The following is a 19,994-nucleotide window of genomic DNA, read 5'->3' as shown; positions in this document are numbered from 1 at the left end:
TGTATTTAGTTGTATTTAATTTCAGCTTCTGGAGCAGCCCAGGATGCCACCCTTGTCACTGCCCCCCAGGGGACTTTACAGCATTTTGTAGACTCTCCTGCAGGCCAGGGTTCAAAGGAGCTCAGCACCCAATATGCTGTAGTCCTATGAGAATATGACCCTGTCTGTGGGTGCTATCCCATGCCCTCCATTCTCAGGAGCCTGTTGCAAGTCTCAGAACATTTTGCATGGATCTGTAAGCCCTAGTTCCTGGAATCAAGTGATTGTATCAACATTTCCCCTTCCCGTTTACAAAAAAGGTACATTTCTGCAAAATGTGACCCTGAAGTTCCAAAAATCAGGAGAGCAAGAAAATGAGCATGGCATTTACTTATGTATTTTTAATGGTGTTATTTTTAAGGCACTCACAATATTTTGGAGTATTTGGGCTTGGTTATACATGCGCCCAGCTCTTCTGAAAGCTCCATCCTCAGTGCTGCCATTTGAGCAAATTAGTGCAAAAGCAGGAGTGGAAGCGGGGGAAGATTACTAATACCGTGTGTGACCCCAAGGAATGTACACATGGTGAGAATACTGCCAACTCTCCCAGTGGTATTGTCTGTGCTATTTGAGGTTTCACCTCAAGCCCCAGCTCCTGGAGATGAACAATTAGGCAAGAATCTCAGCTTTTGTTTAGTCATTGTGATTGTTTCAGAAAAGTTTTAAAATGTGACCTGCAGCACTGCGAAGGCTGTGGAAAAAGACAAGCCAAACACAAAAGGAATCCAGCCCCATTTATGAGTGCATAGGGTTGGCAGTTCTGCTCTGATGAACCAAGCTCCAGTAGAGGGGATGAGCATTGTGTGGGGAAGGCAAGTGGCTGTGTGTTGCACATGAATGAGCCTTTGGAAATCAGTCAGGGAGGGAGCAGACAGCCTGCTTATTCGTCGTGGCAGGTCTGCAGGCAGAGACGTTGACAGCGACTTCCGCACTAGCGCTGCATTGGATGTACAGATCGAGAATCCCTCTGCCATTCAAATTTAATGAATGAAATTAGCATTCAGATTTGACTCCTCAGGGAACAACTCTGTTGTCTGAGTGTATTTTCCAGTAAAACACCACTCCCTTAATTTTGCGGGGAAAATTTTTCATTCATTTGTGAAATGTCGCTGTTTTGTTTCCATTCCACTGGGTGTGTGTTGCACACACGCGCACATGTGCATGCACACACACACACACACACACACTCTCATTCTGATTGCATCTGAGTGCACAGGCCACTTCTGAAATGTGAAAATGAACCAGCTCGGCCTAGGCTGATACCCAATTCACATGGCTCCTAGGGTTGGTTCTGTGTATACAGGGTGACGAGGGGAGTGGTATATAACTTCTCAGTCCTATATAATATTTAGGAGTGAATTGTGTGTGAATGCAGACACATGGGGAACAGACAGAGGCTGTGGTAGGTGATGTGCAACCAGGCAGGTGTGTGGCAGAGAGAACCCTTTTCAAATGCCATAGCTCAGTCGTCTCCAGTTTTCAGTGACCCGTGGGAAACAAAACTGAGCAAGTAATGTGCTGTGAGCGGCGTCCCTGTTAACCTGAAGAAATGTATGTTTGTGGGTCCTGGGGAAAAGGAGGCCGTGAAGAATGAAGAAGGGTATAATGGGTGGTGATTGCTAAGTAGAGGACAGAGTGTGGGGTTGGTGCTGTGGAGATGGGGGAGAAAAGGGGTGTGAGAAAAGGGCCGGTTACATGGGGGAGCCCAGGGAATGAAGGGATGAGTTCTCACAGCGAGGAGCCCGTCATTTCCTCTGGTCAGCACTGCCTTGTACACAACACACCCAGAGCCCGAGGTCTCTATGACCCTGGCAGCTGGACTGATTATCATCTACGGCAGGATGATGTGTTCTGGTGCAATGTGGGGAGGACGTTCAGTACAGGCAAGTCCCCTGCAGCCTCCTCCATCCCTCCCCCTTCCTGTGCGGGACAATTCCAGCTAGAGCAGTGCACGTGCTACCTCGCGCCCTCATGCTGGGGGAGGGCCACCGGTTACAGAGGCGCGGTGCTGCCGTAGCTTCACTCCGTAGACGTTCTTGACTCAGTTGAGTTTGGGCTTCGGATCCTCAAGATCTGGGCAGGACCTAAACAGAAAACAGGAGAGAGGTGGTCTGCCAGCAGCTGCTTGGCTGTTGCCTCCACTCCATCCCCAGAAGGGGTCCTCACCGGGGCAGCCCAAGCCCCATGACCAAACCATGGGGTGCAGAGGTGGAGGCCCCATGATAGGCAGCTGGAGCAAGCCCCGCTACCCACTCCTCTGCTCTCCCCCCAACCCAGCTCTTCCAGAAAACTCCAGCATCTCATCCCCACAGCATTTCCAAGCCACCCCCAAATCCACTTGATGCTCCCTCCACTCCCTGCAAGCGAATTCTCCCCACAGTGCAATAGTGCAGAGGGGAGCAGGAGCAGGATGAACCATGCTTCAACCTCAACCAAGAGGCCGGGGGAGAAGGGGCCCCGTCTCCCATGAAGGGTCTCCTCATCTCCGCTCCGCAGTCTCTGCAGCATCTCTGTGCCCGCTGCCAGGCAGCTTTCTGTGCCTCCTCTCTTCCCGCTCCCTGTGCTCTGGGATCCTGCTGCCACAGTGTCTGTCTCCTGGGTCTCTCGCTGCCCCGCCAGAAGATGTATGATGTTCTGCTCCCTCCTATGAGTATAAATCATTGACTCAGAAAAAGGGTTCATCTTGAGAAGGAAACAGTGAGCAATTCTCAGTCCCAATGTCTTCCCATGGGAGCCAGCCTACCCCTTTGATTTATGGGAACCACTTCCCACACTAGAGGTGGTTATAAGGGGAACAAATGGAGACTGATTGCTATAAACCCTTCTTGGATGAGAAACACCAGACTATGCTGAGAGTTACTTAATAATTGATGCTGCCTGCGCATTAATGATACTGGCAGCCTTTCCTTTCACACTTCCCTCCACACTGCTTCAGTTAGGGCTACGCTCGCTCCTCGCATTGAGATCACACGTGTTACTGAGGAGCTAGCACAAGCCTTGATGTTCATGGTAAAATGTTCAGTGGGGAACAGTTGGGTTTGGGTCCTTATTTTACTTGCTGGCATATTAAGAAAACTCTGGACAGTGAGAGTGCGAGTCTCTTTCTACTTGGTTTCTCTGTAAGGATGTCAGGGCTTGTCCAGCAGGTTTTTTGTGGCCCCTGTGGGAGACTTGTTGGGACAGTGACCAAAGAAGTGAAAAGTGAGCAATGGAAAAGCAAGGGAAATTCAGTCCGACTGTTTAAGGCTTTTCGTTTTCTATGAATTAATTCAAACGTTCAGGCAAGAGCTGGGAGCAAAGAGCTGTTTGTTCAAGTTTGGCATCCTCTTCTCGTCAGCTGAGAGCTGCTAATGGTGTTTCTTCACATCTCTGTGCCCTCCAAGCAGCCCTCCTGCAAAAATAGGGAGGATAAGACTTTGTCGTCCTATTGTCGTATTTTGGAGGTGAGATAAAACCCGTCAGGCTTTACTTATATTTATGAAATATTTTACCAAGGGGCAAAACCCCAGAGTCTCCTCCTCTGGCTGGTTCCCTTTAGGAGAGGCTCATGCTGGAGATAAACACAAACAGAGCTGGCAGAAGCAGAGCTGAAGCCAAGCTATGCTCTTGCTCTTGCATCCCTTGGCACCAGCCCGTAGGGAAAAGCAGCCTTTGTCCTTAAGACTTCACACATTAGGAAATGAAAAAGACTTTGGCCAGACGCATCCTTGGCAGCCATCAACACTGACCAGTTTTTCCTCAAGCCGCCAGCTGATGTGGGAGGGACCTTTTGCCCAGTGTCAGGGCTCTCTTCTAAGAGGCTTCCCAAGCCCCATTGCAGAGCGAGCTGAGCTGTGCTAACAAAACTCTCCTCATCCACAGAGCTTAGTTTTTGGCAGCTGGAGAGCTCCCTAGATCAGCTGCCCAGAGAGACAGGAAGCCACCACCCAGTGCCATCATCATTTGCCTTTTGAAACATTTGCATTGTCATAACATGGTGCCGTCTGGTATGAACATAATGTCAAGATGCCACGAAATGTCAGATTTTTGCTCTGGGATAACCCTTTAAATCTCCTCCAGGGCAGCAGCCTTTATTAAAGGAGCTCAGGCCTGAGGGCAGGCCTAGGCTACCTTGGGCAACCTGAGGGGAGCACCAGGAACAACATGCCTGCCAGCACATACCCCACAAAAGGTGTCATGTAGCTGCCATTAGAGCAGTGCTCAGCATGCCATCCCTGCTCGTCGGGGGCTGAGAGCACTGAGTGTGCCTTGCATGTGCTGGGACACAGTTACACAACGTATTTTGGCAGGAGTGAGTGGTCGAGGCATGTATTCACAGCAGCGCTGTCTGACACACTGTAGACGTGCCCTACGTCTCCCTTCCCTGGCCCAGGGATGTCATTTGCACCCGTGCACTGAAAGGGTGAAATGCCACCACTCGTGTGTGAAGACCTTCTCCCTCTGCTAGCCTGGCTTGGAAGTGAGCAGGTGACTTAGAGAAGAAAGGTCCACAGGAAGCCTCACCCACATTGGTTTTAAATCTGTCGGTGGCCTTGCTCTGTCCAAACTCATCATGTTGGACCTGATCCTCATCTTATGTGCTCTGTAAATCTGGAGTCACTCCCCTTAGGTCAAGACTGTAAGACTGGACTCAGGCCCTCTCCCTGTCTGCATACTAGAAGTCTCACCCCTATAGTTTATGACCTCCCTTTCTAACCCTCTGTTTCTCTCACTCTCCATCATATCCTAGCTCTCACCCTACCACTTATTTGTATTCCTTCCCCTGGACACCAACACCTGTCCTCCCCTAGGGATGGATGCTCAATGTGGAACCAGAGTTTTAGGGGAGGTCCATGGCCCGCATGCTCCCAGCCATGGTCTTCTGCAGCTTGGGCCACCCAAGGCTTGTCTACACAGGAGGCATTCAAGCAAATTAACCTTATTTATAGGACTTGGCATGTAAAGTGGATTAGTTAAACCACATTAAACCTCAGTGCGGACACTCAAATGCAAAATTAAAGTGGCCTTAATTTGAATTAGCTGAATTCACTTCCAAGGTAAATTAAACTAAGCTTTCGTTCTGAATGAGTGTCCACATACAGGTTTAACATGGTTCTGTCGATCCAGTTAATTTGGTTTAATTTTCTAGCGTGCCCCACATAGACAAGGTCTTAGTTTAGGGGCTTTGTGGAAGCTGAGATTACATGGCAGTCCTCTTCCCCAGCCGCAGACTTCGGAGCTAAGAACCAAACCCAGTCATGATTCTGCCGGTGTGTAAGCTCTCTGGATATTTTCTGTCTCCTCCACAGGTATAAGAGCGTGGTGACCCCAAAGCGAGCAGCTGTGGCCATTGCTTGCTGCTGGATTGTCTCCTTCCTTGTAGGACTAACCCCCATGTTTGGCTGGAACAACCTGAACAAGATGAGGGAGTCTCAGATGGTCAATGCCAGCCATGTGGGGCTTGTCATCAAGTGCCAGTTCGAGACGGTCATCAGCATGGAATACATGGTGTATTTCAACTTCTTCGTCTGGGTGTTGCCTCCTCTGCTGCTGATGTTCATCATCTACTTGGAGGTTTTTAACCTGATCCGCAAGCAACTCAACAAGAAGGTCTCGTCCAACTCGACAGATCCTCAGAAGTATTATGGGAAGGAGCTGAAAATCGCAAAGTCTTTAGCACTGGTGCTATTCCTCTTTGCGCTGAGTTGGCTCCCACTGCACATCCTAAACTGTATCACCTTGTTCTGTCCCTCCTGCCAAAAACCCATGATCCTGATATATATCGCTATCCTCCTGACTCATGGCAACTCGGCCATGAACCCCATCGTGTACGCCTTCAAGATCAAAAAGTTCAGGACGGCATTCCTGCGAATCTGGAACCAGTACTTCTGTTGTAAAACTAACATGAACATTAACAACATCAACAACACTGAGCTGGACAACTAGGCTTGAGAGAGCAGGAGCAGAGCAAGCTGCTCCTTCCCACCAAGTCCATGGGTCCCTTCAATCCACCAAGTGGCCACCTTGGCTCTGCCCACATTGTAAATGGACTGGTCCTAGGAAGAGGGTCAAAAAGAGGACTTGGGCGATCTGCAATGGTCAGCCCTTTCCAAGTCCAACCAGACATTTATCTGAGCTAGTGAAGGGCATTATTTATTCACAACCATTGTACTGTTTTGATATTGTATCCTGCACTGTTACTTTTTATTTTGCAGGTGACACGTGTCTGGGTATTTAAAGAGGAACTGTACAGCTGGGGATGCCATTTACTTTCAATGCAAATAAAACAAAAAAGAAAGCAGCTCTGCAGCATGAACTATGGACTCCTGCTCCCAGGATTGTGTTGTGGGGCTCGGCCTTGGGGCTGGGGCAATTGGAGGCTGCTGGAACCGAAAAGGCGAAGTGAGGAGCAAGGAGGCAAGGACCAGGGCAATGGGAAGCAGATTGAGGCTTCCAGTATCACCATTTACCTTTCAGGTTGTACATGTCTCATGATGTACCTCTTCTCTTGAGCAGGGAGGGAGGGAGACGTCTGGGCAGACAGGTCGGCCCATATAGGAGAACAGAAGCATAAGGCACTTTACAACTCCACTGGGCACTGAGGCACCATTTTGAATGCAAATATTTCAGCTTTCAGCCAAAATATTTGGGGGAAAAAACTGTATTCTGACCATGTGTAGGTAGATGACACAGGAAGTAACTTGCCCTCATCCTGTCTACCCTACAGCTTCCTCTAGCAAATAGGGAGTTGTGAAAACCTAAAACTACCAGGGTAGACACAGGGCCTTGTTACACTGTAATTTTAGGTGGCTTCTGGAGCTCTTAAACCCTGGATTCGCTTCACTTGAACACCTTTTAAGTGGCTTAAAGCAGTCGTTACTCGTCTTAAAAGTTACACCACTCCAGGGTAGGATTATCTCTAAACTGCCTAATTTTGCTTCAGTTCCATTAAGATGTGGCCACTTCCCACAGCTATTCTGCCCAAAGTGAAGTCTTCCAGCATCCCAGGATGCAGTGGGCAAGTGGGGATGCCAGGGCACAGTGGGAACACCCTGTGCCACTGCCAGTGGGAGCAGTGAACCAGTCTGGGCAGGGGGTCAGGCTCTGGAGGAAAAAAGGATCGAGCCCCTCAGAGCTCAGGTGGTGTCCAGCCGGCCCACCTCCGAGGAGCCCGATCCTTTTTTTCTTTGGAGCTTGCCCTGCCTGCTGACTTGGCACTGCCTGAGCTCGGAAGGGCCCGATCCTTTTCAGAGCTCGGCTGGCACCTGGCCAGCTGGCAGCCCAGGCGGGGTGAGTGGGATTTGGTGAAAAAAAATGGATCAGGCCCCTTGGAGCTCAAGTCGTGAGCTGGTCCAGATGGTGGCGGGAGCACTGTGGTGGTCAGGAACTCCTGGGCTGTGGTGCTGGCTCTGCCTGCTCTGCCAATGCCAATAAATTCCAGCGATTAAAAAAGAAACACGCAAGACGTGAAGACATTGTGGCTGACAGCACTGCCTTGGTTTGCACTAAGAAACATTTAACTTATAGGCTCCTAGTCTTGCCCCTGCTCGCCAAGCCTCTAGTGGCAAGCCGCAGCTCTACAGGTGGGGGACAGTCTCAGTCTCATGGTTTTTGCCTTAAGGTGTGACTGCTCCACTAAACTGAACAACACTAAGCCGATTAACATGTCTTTAGCTTACAGCGTAAAATGTAACAAGGTCCGCAGATATGGAGGCTCTGGGCTTGAGTTCAGGGCTCTGCACAGACTTCAGCTACCCTCTGCTTGCATTGAACCTCCTTCTCACCTTAGTCTGAGCACTGAGTTGGGGTCACTTCTCATGAAAACAAGGCCTCCTGTTTGAGTTGTCCTGTTTTGAGCCTTAATTGATTGCGCGGAAGCTCTGAATGCAAGACCTGCTCCAATAATGTCTGTCCTGGGAGTACACGGTCAGCCTTAGCCAGTGCTGCCAGGCCAATGGCACGAAGGACCATAGTCTGATGCATCTGTGGTCTGGCAGAAACTCAGATGCTGCAGCAAGCTGCCCTTTTGGAGCACTGCTCAGAGCAGCAGACGTCTGCCCTGGACGCTGTTTCAGAGGAAGCTCGTGGCGTGACAGCCACAGCCTCTTTCCTGGTCGCTGAATTTTGAGTCAGGGAGCTGTGACATCCAAAGTTTCCCTTCTCACCTCTGCTTTTGTCTATCTCCTCAGTAGCCCTCAGTAGCTCAGGCAGAGCTCTCACCTCTCAGTCTATTCTGGAATAAAAACTATTTATTGCAATCAATGCGTTTTACTGGAATTCAATTTTTTTTTTTTTAACCAAAGCCAGTTTGGTTTTTCTCAGGAGGTTGGGTGCAACTCCAGGGGTCCTGGGGGCACTAAAGGGAGCAGGATCAGTATTTTCATTGGCTCTGATATTGAGGCTCTTTTTTCTTCATGTTTCTCATGACTTATATTTCCTCTGACATGGGCCAAAAAGCTGCTACGGGCTCAGAGTGCACACACGTACGCACGCAGTCTCAATTGCCTTCAAGTGCACACATCATACAGACTGCATTTTAGATTGGGTGTCTTTATAACGCAGTCTTAATAATTTTATGCTTGAGCATAAATAGTCAGTCATTAAGTACAGCTGCTATTGTATCAGCCTCATTCTTCTCTTTTTTTGATCCGGAACATGCAGTTACAAATGCACAGGTAGATCAGAGCTCACACCAAACTGGGGGAGCATTTCCCAAACACATAATTTGCTGGGAAAGAGATGCACTAGATTCTGGGACAGAGAGAGTCACTAAATATTCTTTGCAAGTCCTCAGCTGTTTTGACTGTACAGTTAAGCTTCAAAATATGCAGTGAGTATAAGTGGGACTTGGGTATCTGCCTGGATCTGCAGAGATCCTGAAAGTCTAATCTTAGGTGTTAACTGCCATATCTAAGGGCCTTATTACACATTAATTTTAGGTGGTTCTTGGAGCTCTTAACCCCTGGATTGTCCACCCATTAACACCTGAAACTAGTTTTAAGCACGCTTTAAGTGACTTAAAGTTACGCCGCTCTGGGGCAGGTTTATCTCTGATCTGTGTTACCCAGCTCATGTTCCATTGTGTGACCATGCCTGACAGATGAGCTGCTCAAGTTGCAGTCCTTCAGCATCCCATGATTCAGCATCCTCTTCCCTACCCTCCTGTGCGGGCAAACTTTCCACCTCCTGAATTCTACTTCCCCCATCAGGGAGGAGGGTTCGGGCACCAAGCCAACTCCTGCTTCTGCCCCGAAGGGTGTGATCTTCCCTCCCCAGGAGTGAAATCCTGTGCAAACAGCCTGCAGAGCATATGCCAGCTAGCCAGCTAACGGGGCATGAACAGGTCCAGGAGTAGTATCTGGGGGCAGATGGGAGGGGAACAAGATAGGGGGCCAGATTGGGTCCTTATGATCTTCCTCCCCAGGGCACAGGCAGTAGCTCTGCAAAAAGCGCCTTCCCTCAGCTCCCTAGAAAGCTCAACCAGCACCCCACTCCCCAATTCTAATCCCATTCCCAGCTTATTAAAACATGAGACCATCTTTAATTTACTTCCTCTTTATTTCTTTTTAACTCTTTTTGTTACTGCTTTTTATTTTATCCTTCAGGAGCCAACTTCTTTATTTTACCACCCTTCTCCCACCCCCATTTCTTTTGTACCTCCCATTTCATTACTCATCTCCATCCCATTAACTCTCCACCTCCTAGCTTCATGTTCTGGCCCTCCCAACCCATCTCTCACATTCCTCACCCAGAGCAGGAGTAGAAACCTGCCCGGGCTCACCAATTCTCCAGCAGCAACTCACAGCTATAGCTCCTGGTCCAGCCCTTGCTTGCCAAACTTCCAGTGGCAGGTCACAGCTTTGCAGGTCAGGGACAATCAGAGAAGGTTTTTAGCCTTAAGGTGGGACTGCTCCACACTTGAACTAGCAGTAACACCAATCAACATTTGAACAGCTCAAAGTACAATGTGTAACAAGGCCCTATGGTACCAATAATGAACTAAGCAATGGTACTGCATTTTGTCACTGGCTTCAAAGTGTGCAGGATGAGAGAAGAGTATCATGGTATGAGGCTGTTGGGGGTGGAGGATGTGCACATCAATGTGGATAAGGCATTTAACAACATCAGATGAGCTGTGGGATGTTGCGCTCTCATTTTCCTGGAAGGAAGATTGACACGGGGAAGACTGTCAGCTTTCAAAACACTGTGCATACAAGCTCAGCTCTGGGACCTGAATAAAATCTTTAAACCAAGGTCTTCAGAAACCTTTGTTAATATAACAGAATTGGATTGGGAGAGGGGGGAGGGGAAACTATGGGGGGAAAGAAAAAACAAAGGGTGACAGTGAAGAAAGCTGCACCTCCGCACTGGATGCCCAAGTAGAGGAAGAAGCTTTGATCCCTGCAGAGGGCAGGAGGATGAGGCACAGCTGGTGTTTGTACCCAAAGGCAGGTACAGTACGATCACGTCAAAGCACAAGCTTCTGTGATCTATGTGACAATATGTCCCCATCTGCACCAACACACACTCCAAGGGCACATACATAATGGCACGTAGAAAGTGCCAGCATGGTTCACTGGGCCCGTGATATGACAGGCAGGTTGGGAGGCCTTGAGAAGAACCTGCCCCTGCAGCATTCGGGGCCCTTGCTCAGGTTACAGGACCCAGCTGAGTGCAGGAAGGAGGCTGCACACAGCGCTCACCAAACCCAAGAGCCAGCTCCAGCTCAGGCATCACCCCTGAGCAGCAATCAGCTTCTCCCAAGGGCAGCTCCCCTGAAGCTACACTATGTGTCCTTCCCCACAGTGCTTTTCACAGGAGTGGGGAGATACTCTCTTCCCATTCCTGGACACCAACTGGCTGCCACTGGAGTCATCAAGGGAGAAAGGAGTACTCCTACTGGGAGGCCAGACCTCTTAGAGGAAGGGAGTTCTCCATGGCAAGAGATGTATAAATCTTGCTCAAACACAGCCCCGGTATAGGGACGGTTTGTGCATTTTGAGTCTGTCAAAACCCCAGACGGTGAAAAGGTGGTGGCTGCCATCCTGGCAGACATGCTGGGCACCAAGCCCACAGCCTCCAGAGCTACGAGCTTGAGCTAAGCCTCACCAGCTGCCCCTGTGACAGCCTCAGGTCTACTGCAAATGGTGCGAGGGAGGGAACCTATGAATCAGTAGGCGTAATGAGATTTCCTTGGGCTTTGGGGCAGTCTGCCAAGAAATTCCTGCCATCCCCCCCAAAGCCTTTTAGAAGCTATTCTCCATTGGCCCAAGCACCCTCAAAGATCACTTCCAGGACTGCAGCATTGGACCAACCTCAAATGTTAAGTTTGCTTGTGGTGTTCCTGATGGCACCTAAGCCCCAGTAACACAACCTGGGAGCATTCCCTGGCCCAGTGACCTCATTAAGAGACAAAAAAAAAATCACAGACAGAAGAGGGCTCATTAATTAACTTGCATTCATCTCCCACCTGCCATGTGGCTAACAAGAGAGACACGGATAAAGACTACCATGGGGTGAATTATATTTGAACTTGCTCACCTCAAATAATGAAGCTGTCCATTCCCTGGATGAGCTGTAGGCTCGGGATGAGAGGACAAGGTGTGTAAGTGGGAAGGGAGGGCTGGGGTCAGAGTCAATGTGGTTTCTAGTTTCTCTCCATTTCCATATCCCTTCCCTGTGAAGGTCCAGTCTGGTACCGGAGTCAAGTTGGCCCCTCTTTGTTTACTGCTTTAGCTTTGTCTTTCCCAAGGCTTTACTCTGGGAAGCATAAGGAGAGGAAACGGGGCAGACCCTTTGCCGTCAGAGCCACAGGTTATTCCCTTGCAAGATGTTTGTGTTTCAGTTCTGATGTCATTTGCAGATCAAGGGCTCTTGTTCCCACCCTGCGGCCCATTTAGATTTCCTGTAACTCGTGGGCTTGCTGGGGATTTGCGGAGGCACCCAGAAGCCTCAGGGCAGGGATGCTCGTAAATCTCAGGGTATTTTGGAGAGTTCTCAGAAAAGCTCGCACAGATTTTCCGCTCCATGCCCAGCAGCGGTGCCCCCAGGGAGACGCCGACTGAGGATGGAAGTCCGTGTCCTCACCCCTGGTTTCCGAGTACAGCAAATCTATTTTCTCTGTGCTCATACAATGCCAGCGTGGCCTCCTGCATACAGCAGTGGGCCGATGTAGGCGCCACCTCCAAGGTAGCTCTGGTGCTCTCTGGCAGCCACTCGAAGCCTGTTGTGCCCTCCAGTCACCTCGCTGGGGACTGCCCTGTCCTCACCTTCCACACCTCCGTGTTGAGTAGCACAAGATTGAGAGGCAGCCCTCAGTCTACTGGGATGAGATCCCAAATGCTGCTCATAATCTGGCTATCTCCATGTGGCCTGGTCTTTCCCTAAGACAGATTCCTAGCCGGGTGGCTTACTTCTGAGCTAGTCCACGAGGACTGGACAGCCCACCTCCAACACTAGAAACCCAGAGCCTTTTACCTTAGCAGTTGTGACAACCTCCAGACCCCATCACTAGATGGATCGGCAGCCACAACAGCCTCAGCATCCCTTTGTTAGGGGCCTGCGATGCCCCAGAAACCTCACGGCAAATCAAGGAACAAAACCCTCAGCTTGAACTGGAGTTTGCCTTCCTTTAGGCTCTCCCCTGTCTGTCTGCAACCTGGGGGTTGTCTTGTCCAAAAGCTCTCTCCTTACTAACTTGTTGATTAAGGCTAGGCCCCAGCTTCAGCCCGCCCTGAGCGACTCACTTACTGGTTTCTGTCAGCCTCAGCACACTCTGGGCTATTCACTATGCCCTATCTCTCACCACAATGCTGCTTCCTTCAGGTTTGCAGAGCCAGATTTGCAATGCTCCATGTGGAGCTCCTTTCTCTACCGTGTCCTGGGCCAGACCGAGCCAACACCCCAAGAACTGGGCTTATATAGCTCCCCGTTCCGCCCATTCAGATCACCTGGCCTTTCTCCCAAGAGGGCAGGGATCTTCCATGTTACCCAATGTAATGGTTTTCAGCCGGCAGCCTCTGCACCCTGCAGTGCAACCCTCCACTGGTGCTATCTGCTGCACTGCTGTACAGCTCTGCTGCCTGCACACCCAGCAGTAGCATGGCTTTGGAGCTCTCCCTACCCCATTATATGGACGCAGGGGACTTGGAAGACCTGCTCCAGTCATCAGCTTGCCACCGACCTTCTGGGTGACAGTGGGCATATCTACATGTGCACCCCCCTGCACAGTCGGTGCTGCACGCTCATTTAGTACTTGCAAGTACTAAATGATTGTGCAGTACCCACTGGTCCTGCGCAGTCCTGGCGGTGCATGGGTTGTTTCTGATCCTACTGCGCAGTAGTGGCAGCGGCATGGTTATTATGCCTGCTGAAGCTACATCACCGAAGTGACGAGCTATGCAAATGTAGCTCGTGACTACAGCGGTGTATTGTCTCGTGAAGACACGCCCAGCGGGTGTATCCCTCCCATTCTCTGTACCTCAGTTTACCCCATCTGTAAAATGAGAGAATGAATGGTAACTTCCTTAGTAAAGTGTTTTGAGATCTACTTATACAGCATTGCTAATGCCAATGGTCCAAAATGCATGTCAAGGCCCCCACACCATGGTACTGGCTTTAAAAGTTCTGAGATTTAAAAAAAAGAGAGATACTAAATGCCTTGCCTTTGCTGTGTGGGGCTGGAAGCATCAACGCTCAGATTTTCCAGCTTCTCTCCCCGCGAGGGCTAGAAGCTTTTTTCTGTTTTCTTACACAGCAAGCTGGCTGAGCTTGCAACGGGGCACCTGTCTCCCAGCGCCTGGACTTTCACTTCAAATTTCAAGCCATTTGTGATAAAATCATAAGAGCTGGCAGTAGTGCCATGATTGGGGAGGGGTCTGTCTGACCTCAGAGACTGCAGCAAGCGGTCTCCTCCAGCTTCTAAACACCAGGAGATGAGACAGCTTCAGTGGTAGGTACCTGGTATGTGCTGATATACTCAGATGCCCCCCAAATGACACTGCATGCCACTACCTGGTACCTTCAGCTCTGAGCTCCTTCTGTCTGTGTAGGTGGCACTCTGAGGGCATAAGCCAAGGGAAAAAACTTTCAGGTATAAAAGGAGAGTAAGGGATAAGTAGGTGATTTTAGTGTTTGGAAGCACATGGGGATTTGTGTTACTGCTGGACCTTGCGTGCGCGTGTGTGATGGTGATAGTGGGAGCCAATGCTTTCAGAACAAGAGGCAGCAGCCTGAAAGGGTGTTTGCTGGTGACTGCAGCAAGTGCAGGAGACCCTGCTTGTTTGACCAGAAAGAGGAGATCAGGGCTACTGGAGCTTCAAACTGGGCAGCACTTGAAAACAGTTTTCTTTGGGGACTGCCTCATGTTTGTTGAGTTGTCACTGGAGCAGCCAGTGTGAGGCTGGTGCAGGTGAAGAGGAATTATAATGCGTTTCCATGCAATAGATTTTGGTATCTCTTGTATGAAATGAATTTGATGGGTCTCGGGTCCAGTTTCTGCACCACAAACCTAACCAGTCGTTGCAGAAGGCTGCAAGCTGTTCCAGACATGTTTGTATAGCACCTGGTGCCTGGGGCTCACTTTGAGTCAAGGTCTTTCAATGAGCAGGGGTGAAACTGCCTCACTCCCATTCATTCGCTAGACCTAGCAGCACTGGGATTGTTGCCACCCACACACTGGGGCCGGGTGAAGGCAAAGGCAAAGATCAGAAGACAGAGAGAAAATTGTTAGTTAATCTGAAAAGTCATCATAGTGTTTGGGCCAGTCTAATGCTGTTTGGGGGTCAGGCTCTGGCTTTTTGAATTTGTGGGGTTGGTGACACCATGCCCCATGGCTGGGCTATCACAAATAGGTGCTGACTGCTGTTAACCCCATCAGGGGCATGGCCAGCCCCCGGAGGGCATCACCCAGTTCTGTGTGCCTAGGTGCTATGTATATTCTGGGAAGCGGTGGCTCTGTTCAGATTCGGAGGAGAAGTACAAATGGGACCAAAGAAGGTGTGCTCTCCATGCCCAGTGGTGCTGGACCTTCCTCAACTTGCTGTCTAGATTGCTGGGCCACTGCTCTTGACTCTCTGGCATCTATAATCCAAGCTGATGAAGCTACCTGGAGAGACAGCAGGGCTGGAATTTGGTGTAACTGTGCCCTCTCGTGGTAAAAATAATGATATGCGGTAGAAGCAGTGCTGTTGAGGCTGGTAAGTTCATGGCTGGAGACCTTGAGACTGGAGCCCTATCTACCCTATGGCTGTGAGAAGGAAGGGGGGATGCTGTCTGTATAAGCACCCAGCTCTCATGGTACCCAAGGGACTCTAGTTTCTATTGACAGTCTGGAGACTGGTCAGCTGTGCCTTACACAGATTGCCCTGTCCTTTTTGACCTCAGTCTGTGTCTCTCAGATGTTCCCCCATATGCAGGTCTGGAGCCTGCAGCCCCTCCACCCACAAAGCATTCAGTACAGATGGGGGAAGTCATCAGTGCCCTGCTGCAACCCCTTTTCCTGCAAAAAGAAGACCCCAAAAGAGCTGAAAATCTCTCCCCTCCACACACACACTTTGGGGGATGCCTCTAGTGTAGAGAAGGAATATCTGTCCAGGATAAATCTGGTGGTACCCACCCTGCTCATCCCTTGCAGAACAACCTGAAGGTTGGAAACCATTTCTCTTTATTGAAGTCCTCACCCTCTGCCCAGAGGATCAGAAATTTTTACTGTGGGGAGGCCACTCTGTGTGCAGGACTATATAAGGGTCTGAGCAGTAAAAGCTCTATTGCCAGAGCCTTTGCAGATGCCCAGGATCAATATGATCTTAGCTGGAGGAAGCAAAAATTATTCTGTTCGCTGATGTGGGGGTGAGGATTCAGCAGCTCCCATCTGAACACGTAAGGCGCTCTATAAATGCTGACTGAGTGCTGCGACTCTTCTGTCATGAGACATTTCCTAATGTCCAAGAGCTGCTAAAAAATTCCATATGAAATACAGGAGCTGTTTTTTTCCCAGATGATGATTGGTATTGACTGGCGTTGTCTCATTGTTTCCTTGTGCACCCCCAGCTCCCTGCAGCCAGCTGTTGGCTCTTGCCCTTTATTTAGATTGTAAACTGATTGAGGTGGGCAGAGGCCAGGCAGGGAGCAGGAGGCCAGAGCAGCAGAGGTAGTCCTCCACTCCACACCCCACAGCAGGGCTGCCTAGGAGCGGGCAGGAGGGGTGGCAGTACACCATTGACTCTGTGTTCGGCCCTACACACAGACAACAGAGACAGGCAACGTGCCCTGCTACATGAGGATGGCTCTTAGGCACCATAACTGCTACTGCTGATGTAAATATTGCTATTCGTATTGCAGAAGTGACTAGCAGTCCCAACCCTGAACACACCTTCCCAAGCCTTTGACTAGTCTGATGAGCAGAAGGCAGGGTAAATTTGCGCCTTATAGACTAAGTCATAGATGCATACGTTTTCATAAGCGGTGGCTTACTTAACACAGCTAATTACTACTTCTCTAGCCTGACAAGGCCACAGGGAGAGGCAAAGTCAGTGCTACAGTTGCCCAGATCTGTAGTGCCTGCAAATACACTGTAGTAGAGAATTTGTACTTCCCTGCCTGATGGCTTTGTGTCTGGCACAAACCATCGCTGATAGAGAAGTGATGCATAGCTTCCAGGGCACTCTGCTATACTCAGGGCTTGGACACATAACATATTTCATTCATATAATCCCTTGTTAAAATGGTGTAGAAGGAAGTAGGCACTCTGCATATGTCCCTACTCCAGTGTACCTTACCTGAGTGTGGTAGAAAATTCCCCTGGGAAAGATCAGGGATAAAACTACAAGTGACCCAGGTATAGGTGTTGGGTGTTCACAGCTTACGGTATCCTGGGGTTGCTCTTTCCTTCACGGCATGGTACGAGCGCCCGCCTGCATTCAGCAATCCTGGAAGAGCTGCTCTTCTGTCCACTCGATAGCTGAGTCATTTAAATCAGGTTATAAAAGCAATGTGACATCAGAATAAAAGTGTTGTGGGTCTCTGACCCTGCCTTAACTCAATCAAGCAGTGATTATGTGGAGACTTTACAGAGCAAGGAGAAAAGTGTTTTGTTGACCTTCAGTGAACAGCGCGTTTCGTTAATCCGATGAATCATTCTAGGATTTTTGTTAATAAACAGCCTCTGAACTGAGCTCTCTGGAATCAGTAAATAATGAAGCTTTCTCTCTGCATGTGAGCTATTGTTAGCTAATGGGTGTAATTCTATCTCCAGGTAACAAATCTATGTACTTTATGATGCAGTCTCTTGCTACACAGAATAGATGGGGTTTATTAATGCCTAAAGGAGAATTTGGGCCCCAAATGATGGCTGTGTACTAAGACTGCTGCTATCCCTTTTGATATTCTTTTCTACATATATAGATTGCACCTTTCAGTGCTGGGTTATTGAATGGTCTGCTGCGGATATTTCTGATTAAAGGAATAATACATTTCTGACTCCCATGTAGCTGCTGTGTGTTAATTGAAGTCCAAAGGTTAGACCTCTAACGAAATCTGTGTTCTACCATCCTGACTATGAAAGATCACAAGGGGCCTGCTCGCAAATATATACCCTTCACCTGAGGACATTCGTACCAAACTGGGGAAAAATATGAAAATTCATTTCAGGTTGCCCTAAAATGGAAGAATGTCTGTTTACTTGATGAGACACAAAAATGAATTTAAAAAATCACTTTGAGTGGGATTTTGGTATTGGTTGATTTTAGCTGGGGGGGTTTTTTCTTTTGGCTCAGCCCATTTGCTGAATTTGACCCAAAACTGCATTTTTGGTGAATAAACTCCTGGCTAATGAGTTTCTCTGAGCTCTAGATTCAAGTTTAATGGTTTTTGACATGTTGCATGGGCCAATGGAGCTAAGTAAGACTTAACTCATCACCTGGACAAAGGAGAAGAGGTTGATATCATGTATTTAGATTTCAAAAAAGGGTTTGACTTGGTCTCCCATGATGTCCTCATGGTAAAATTGGGGAACTGTGGCCTCAACAACCTTACAGTCTGATGGCTGGGGAATTGGCTCTGTGGCTGGACCCAGAGAGTCATAGTTGATGGAACCGAGTCAACATGGCGCGTGGTGACCAGTGGCATCCCCCAGGGCTCAGTACTCGGACCAGTACTCTTTAATATATTCATAAATTATCTGGATTCAGGTGTCAGAAGCGGACTGGCTAAGTTTGCAAATGACACCAAATTAAGGGGAAGTGCAGTCACACCAAAGGATAGGCTGGCAGTTCAGGCCAACCTGGACAGGCTTGCAAGGTGGGTGGATCAAAACCTGATGACATTCAACACGGAGAAATGCAAGGTGCTCCACCTCGGGTGAAAAAACCCACGTCATACTTATAGGCTCAGCAGTGCTACACTCAGTAGCACTATGACCGAAAGAGTCATGCATGCACAGGTCATGACTGATCACAAGATGGACATGAACCACCAATGCGATGCCACAGCTGGCAAAGCAAATAAAACTCTGGCTTGCATCTACCAATGCATCTCAAGCAAGACCCAAGAAGTCATCCTCCCACTTTACTCAGCCTTGGTGAGGCTGCAGCTGGAGTATTGCATCCAGTTCTGGGCACCACACTTTAGAAAGGATGTGGAGCTTGAGAGAGTCCAGAGGAGAGCCACACACGTGCAGGATCAGCGGGCAAGAGAGCAGGCCTTATGAGGAGACGCTGAGAGGTACAGGACTCTTCAGCTTGGAGAAGCAAAGGCTCAGGGGTCACTTGGTGGCTGCCTATAAATATATAAGGGGTGTACACCAGGATCTGGGAGAATGTCTGTTCACCAGAGCACCCCAGGGGAAGACAAAGTCTAATGGTCACAAACTGCTGGAAGACCATTTTAGACTAGACAGAAGGAAAAACTTCTTTACTGTCTGACTCTCCAGTCTGGAATAGACTCCCCACAGAAGTGGTGCAAGCACCTACTCAGGATACCTTTAAGAAATGCTTGGATGCTTATCTTGCTGGTGTGATCTGACCCCAGCTGACTTCCTGCCCCTTGGGCAGGAGGCTGGACCTGATGATCTCACAAGGTCCCTTCCAGCCCTAATGTCTATGAAATCTATGAAACTCCCTTCCCTGTGGCTGTATTGCCCTAGGTCCCCATGTGAGGGAAACCCTGTGCCTGTATCCTGTGCATTGAAAGGAGGCTCATGGAGCTCTGCAGCAGCAATCTCTTCCTGATCCCAGCAGTCTGTCTCAGCTGGGGGTTCCCAGATGTGCCAGTCATCTGTGCTGTGCTTTCTGTTACACTGGAGCATTGTCCTCTCATATTGCACAAGGGGGAGACCTAGAGTTTCTTCTCTTTTGCTATTGCCTAGGCAATCATCATGCTAACTCAAGGGAACAACAGTTCTTTAAGAAAATGTCTCCTCTATGGAGTATGTGGTTGCCCTTCCCTGAGACCTTAAGAGGGAGCAGCTGCATCTACTGCCCATGTACAGGACACAGTGGTCCTTGCATCCTGGCTCCCCCCATGTGAAAGGTGAGGAGGGAAAGATGGTGTCAGCCAAGTGATGGGGATGGTTGCAATTTATTTTTTATTTTTTTATTTATTTGTTTGGTTGGTTTTTTTGGTGACTAAATTTTTGCTAGAAAAAAATGCAGCTTTGGGTCACCTGATCATTTGGCCATGCTGGAATCAATGGAAAGTTTTGACTGAGATAAAAATATAGGGGAGAAATAATTCAGAAACATCCAAACGGAACGCTTTTAGCTAGCATTTCAAATAGATGATTTTGTGTATATAATCGGGACACTTCAATTATTAAAAGAGTTTTAAAAAAAAGAAGACCCCAAGGTAAAACATTTGGGGTCAGCCTGAGGGACTGCTCCTCTGACTTTTGGATAGCCACCAGCTGAAAAAACATTATTCACATGGCTTTTGTGATCAGCACTGGGCACAAGGGGAGTGGGGAAGTGGGTGAAAGGAGG

At 49.0% G+C, this 19,994-nt stretch overlaps 1 protein-coding gene and 1 long non-coding RNA gene across 2 annotated transcripts in view; one reads left to right on the top strand and one right to left on the bottom strand.

Annotated features, from left to right (window-relative positions):
* ADORA1 (adenosine A1 receptor) overlaps positions 1 to 8,280 on the top strand; it is a 73,340-nt gene extending 65,060 nt beyond the window's left edge. Inside the window, exon 3 of the mRNA XM_059717042.1 lies at positions 5,328 to 8,280. Coding sequence (XP_059573025.1) covers positions 5,328 to 5,964 — 637 coding nt within the window. The 3' untranslated portion in view covers positions 5,965 to 8,280. The remainder of the gene's footprint in view (positions 1 to 5,327) is intronic.
* Positions 51 to 17,721, bottom strand: LOC109284353 (uncharacterized). Its single transcript, XR_002091777.2, has 3 exons — positions 16,797 to 17,721; positions 2,467 to 2,683; positions 51 to 2,123 (listed from the first exon to the last, which is right to left on the bottom strand). It is a non-coding gene; the product is annotated as an uncharacterized LOC109284353 (long non-coding RNA).
* Positions 17,722 to 19,994: the final 2,273 nt, after the last annotated feature.

The sequence above is a fragment of the Alligator mississippiensis genome, chromosome 14 (assembly GCF_030867095.1).
Source record: "Alligator mississippiensis isolate rAllMis1 chromosome 14, rAllMis1, whole genome shotgun sequence".
NCBI classification, from domain to species: domain Eukaryota; kingdom Metazoa; phylum Chordata; order Crocodylia; family Alligatoridae; genus Alligator; species Alligator mississippiensis.
The sequence above is the reverse complement of the archived record's forward strand: the minus strand, read 5'-3'. Positions and strand labels throughout refer to the sequence as shown.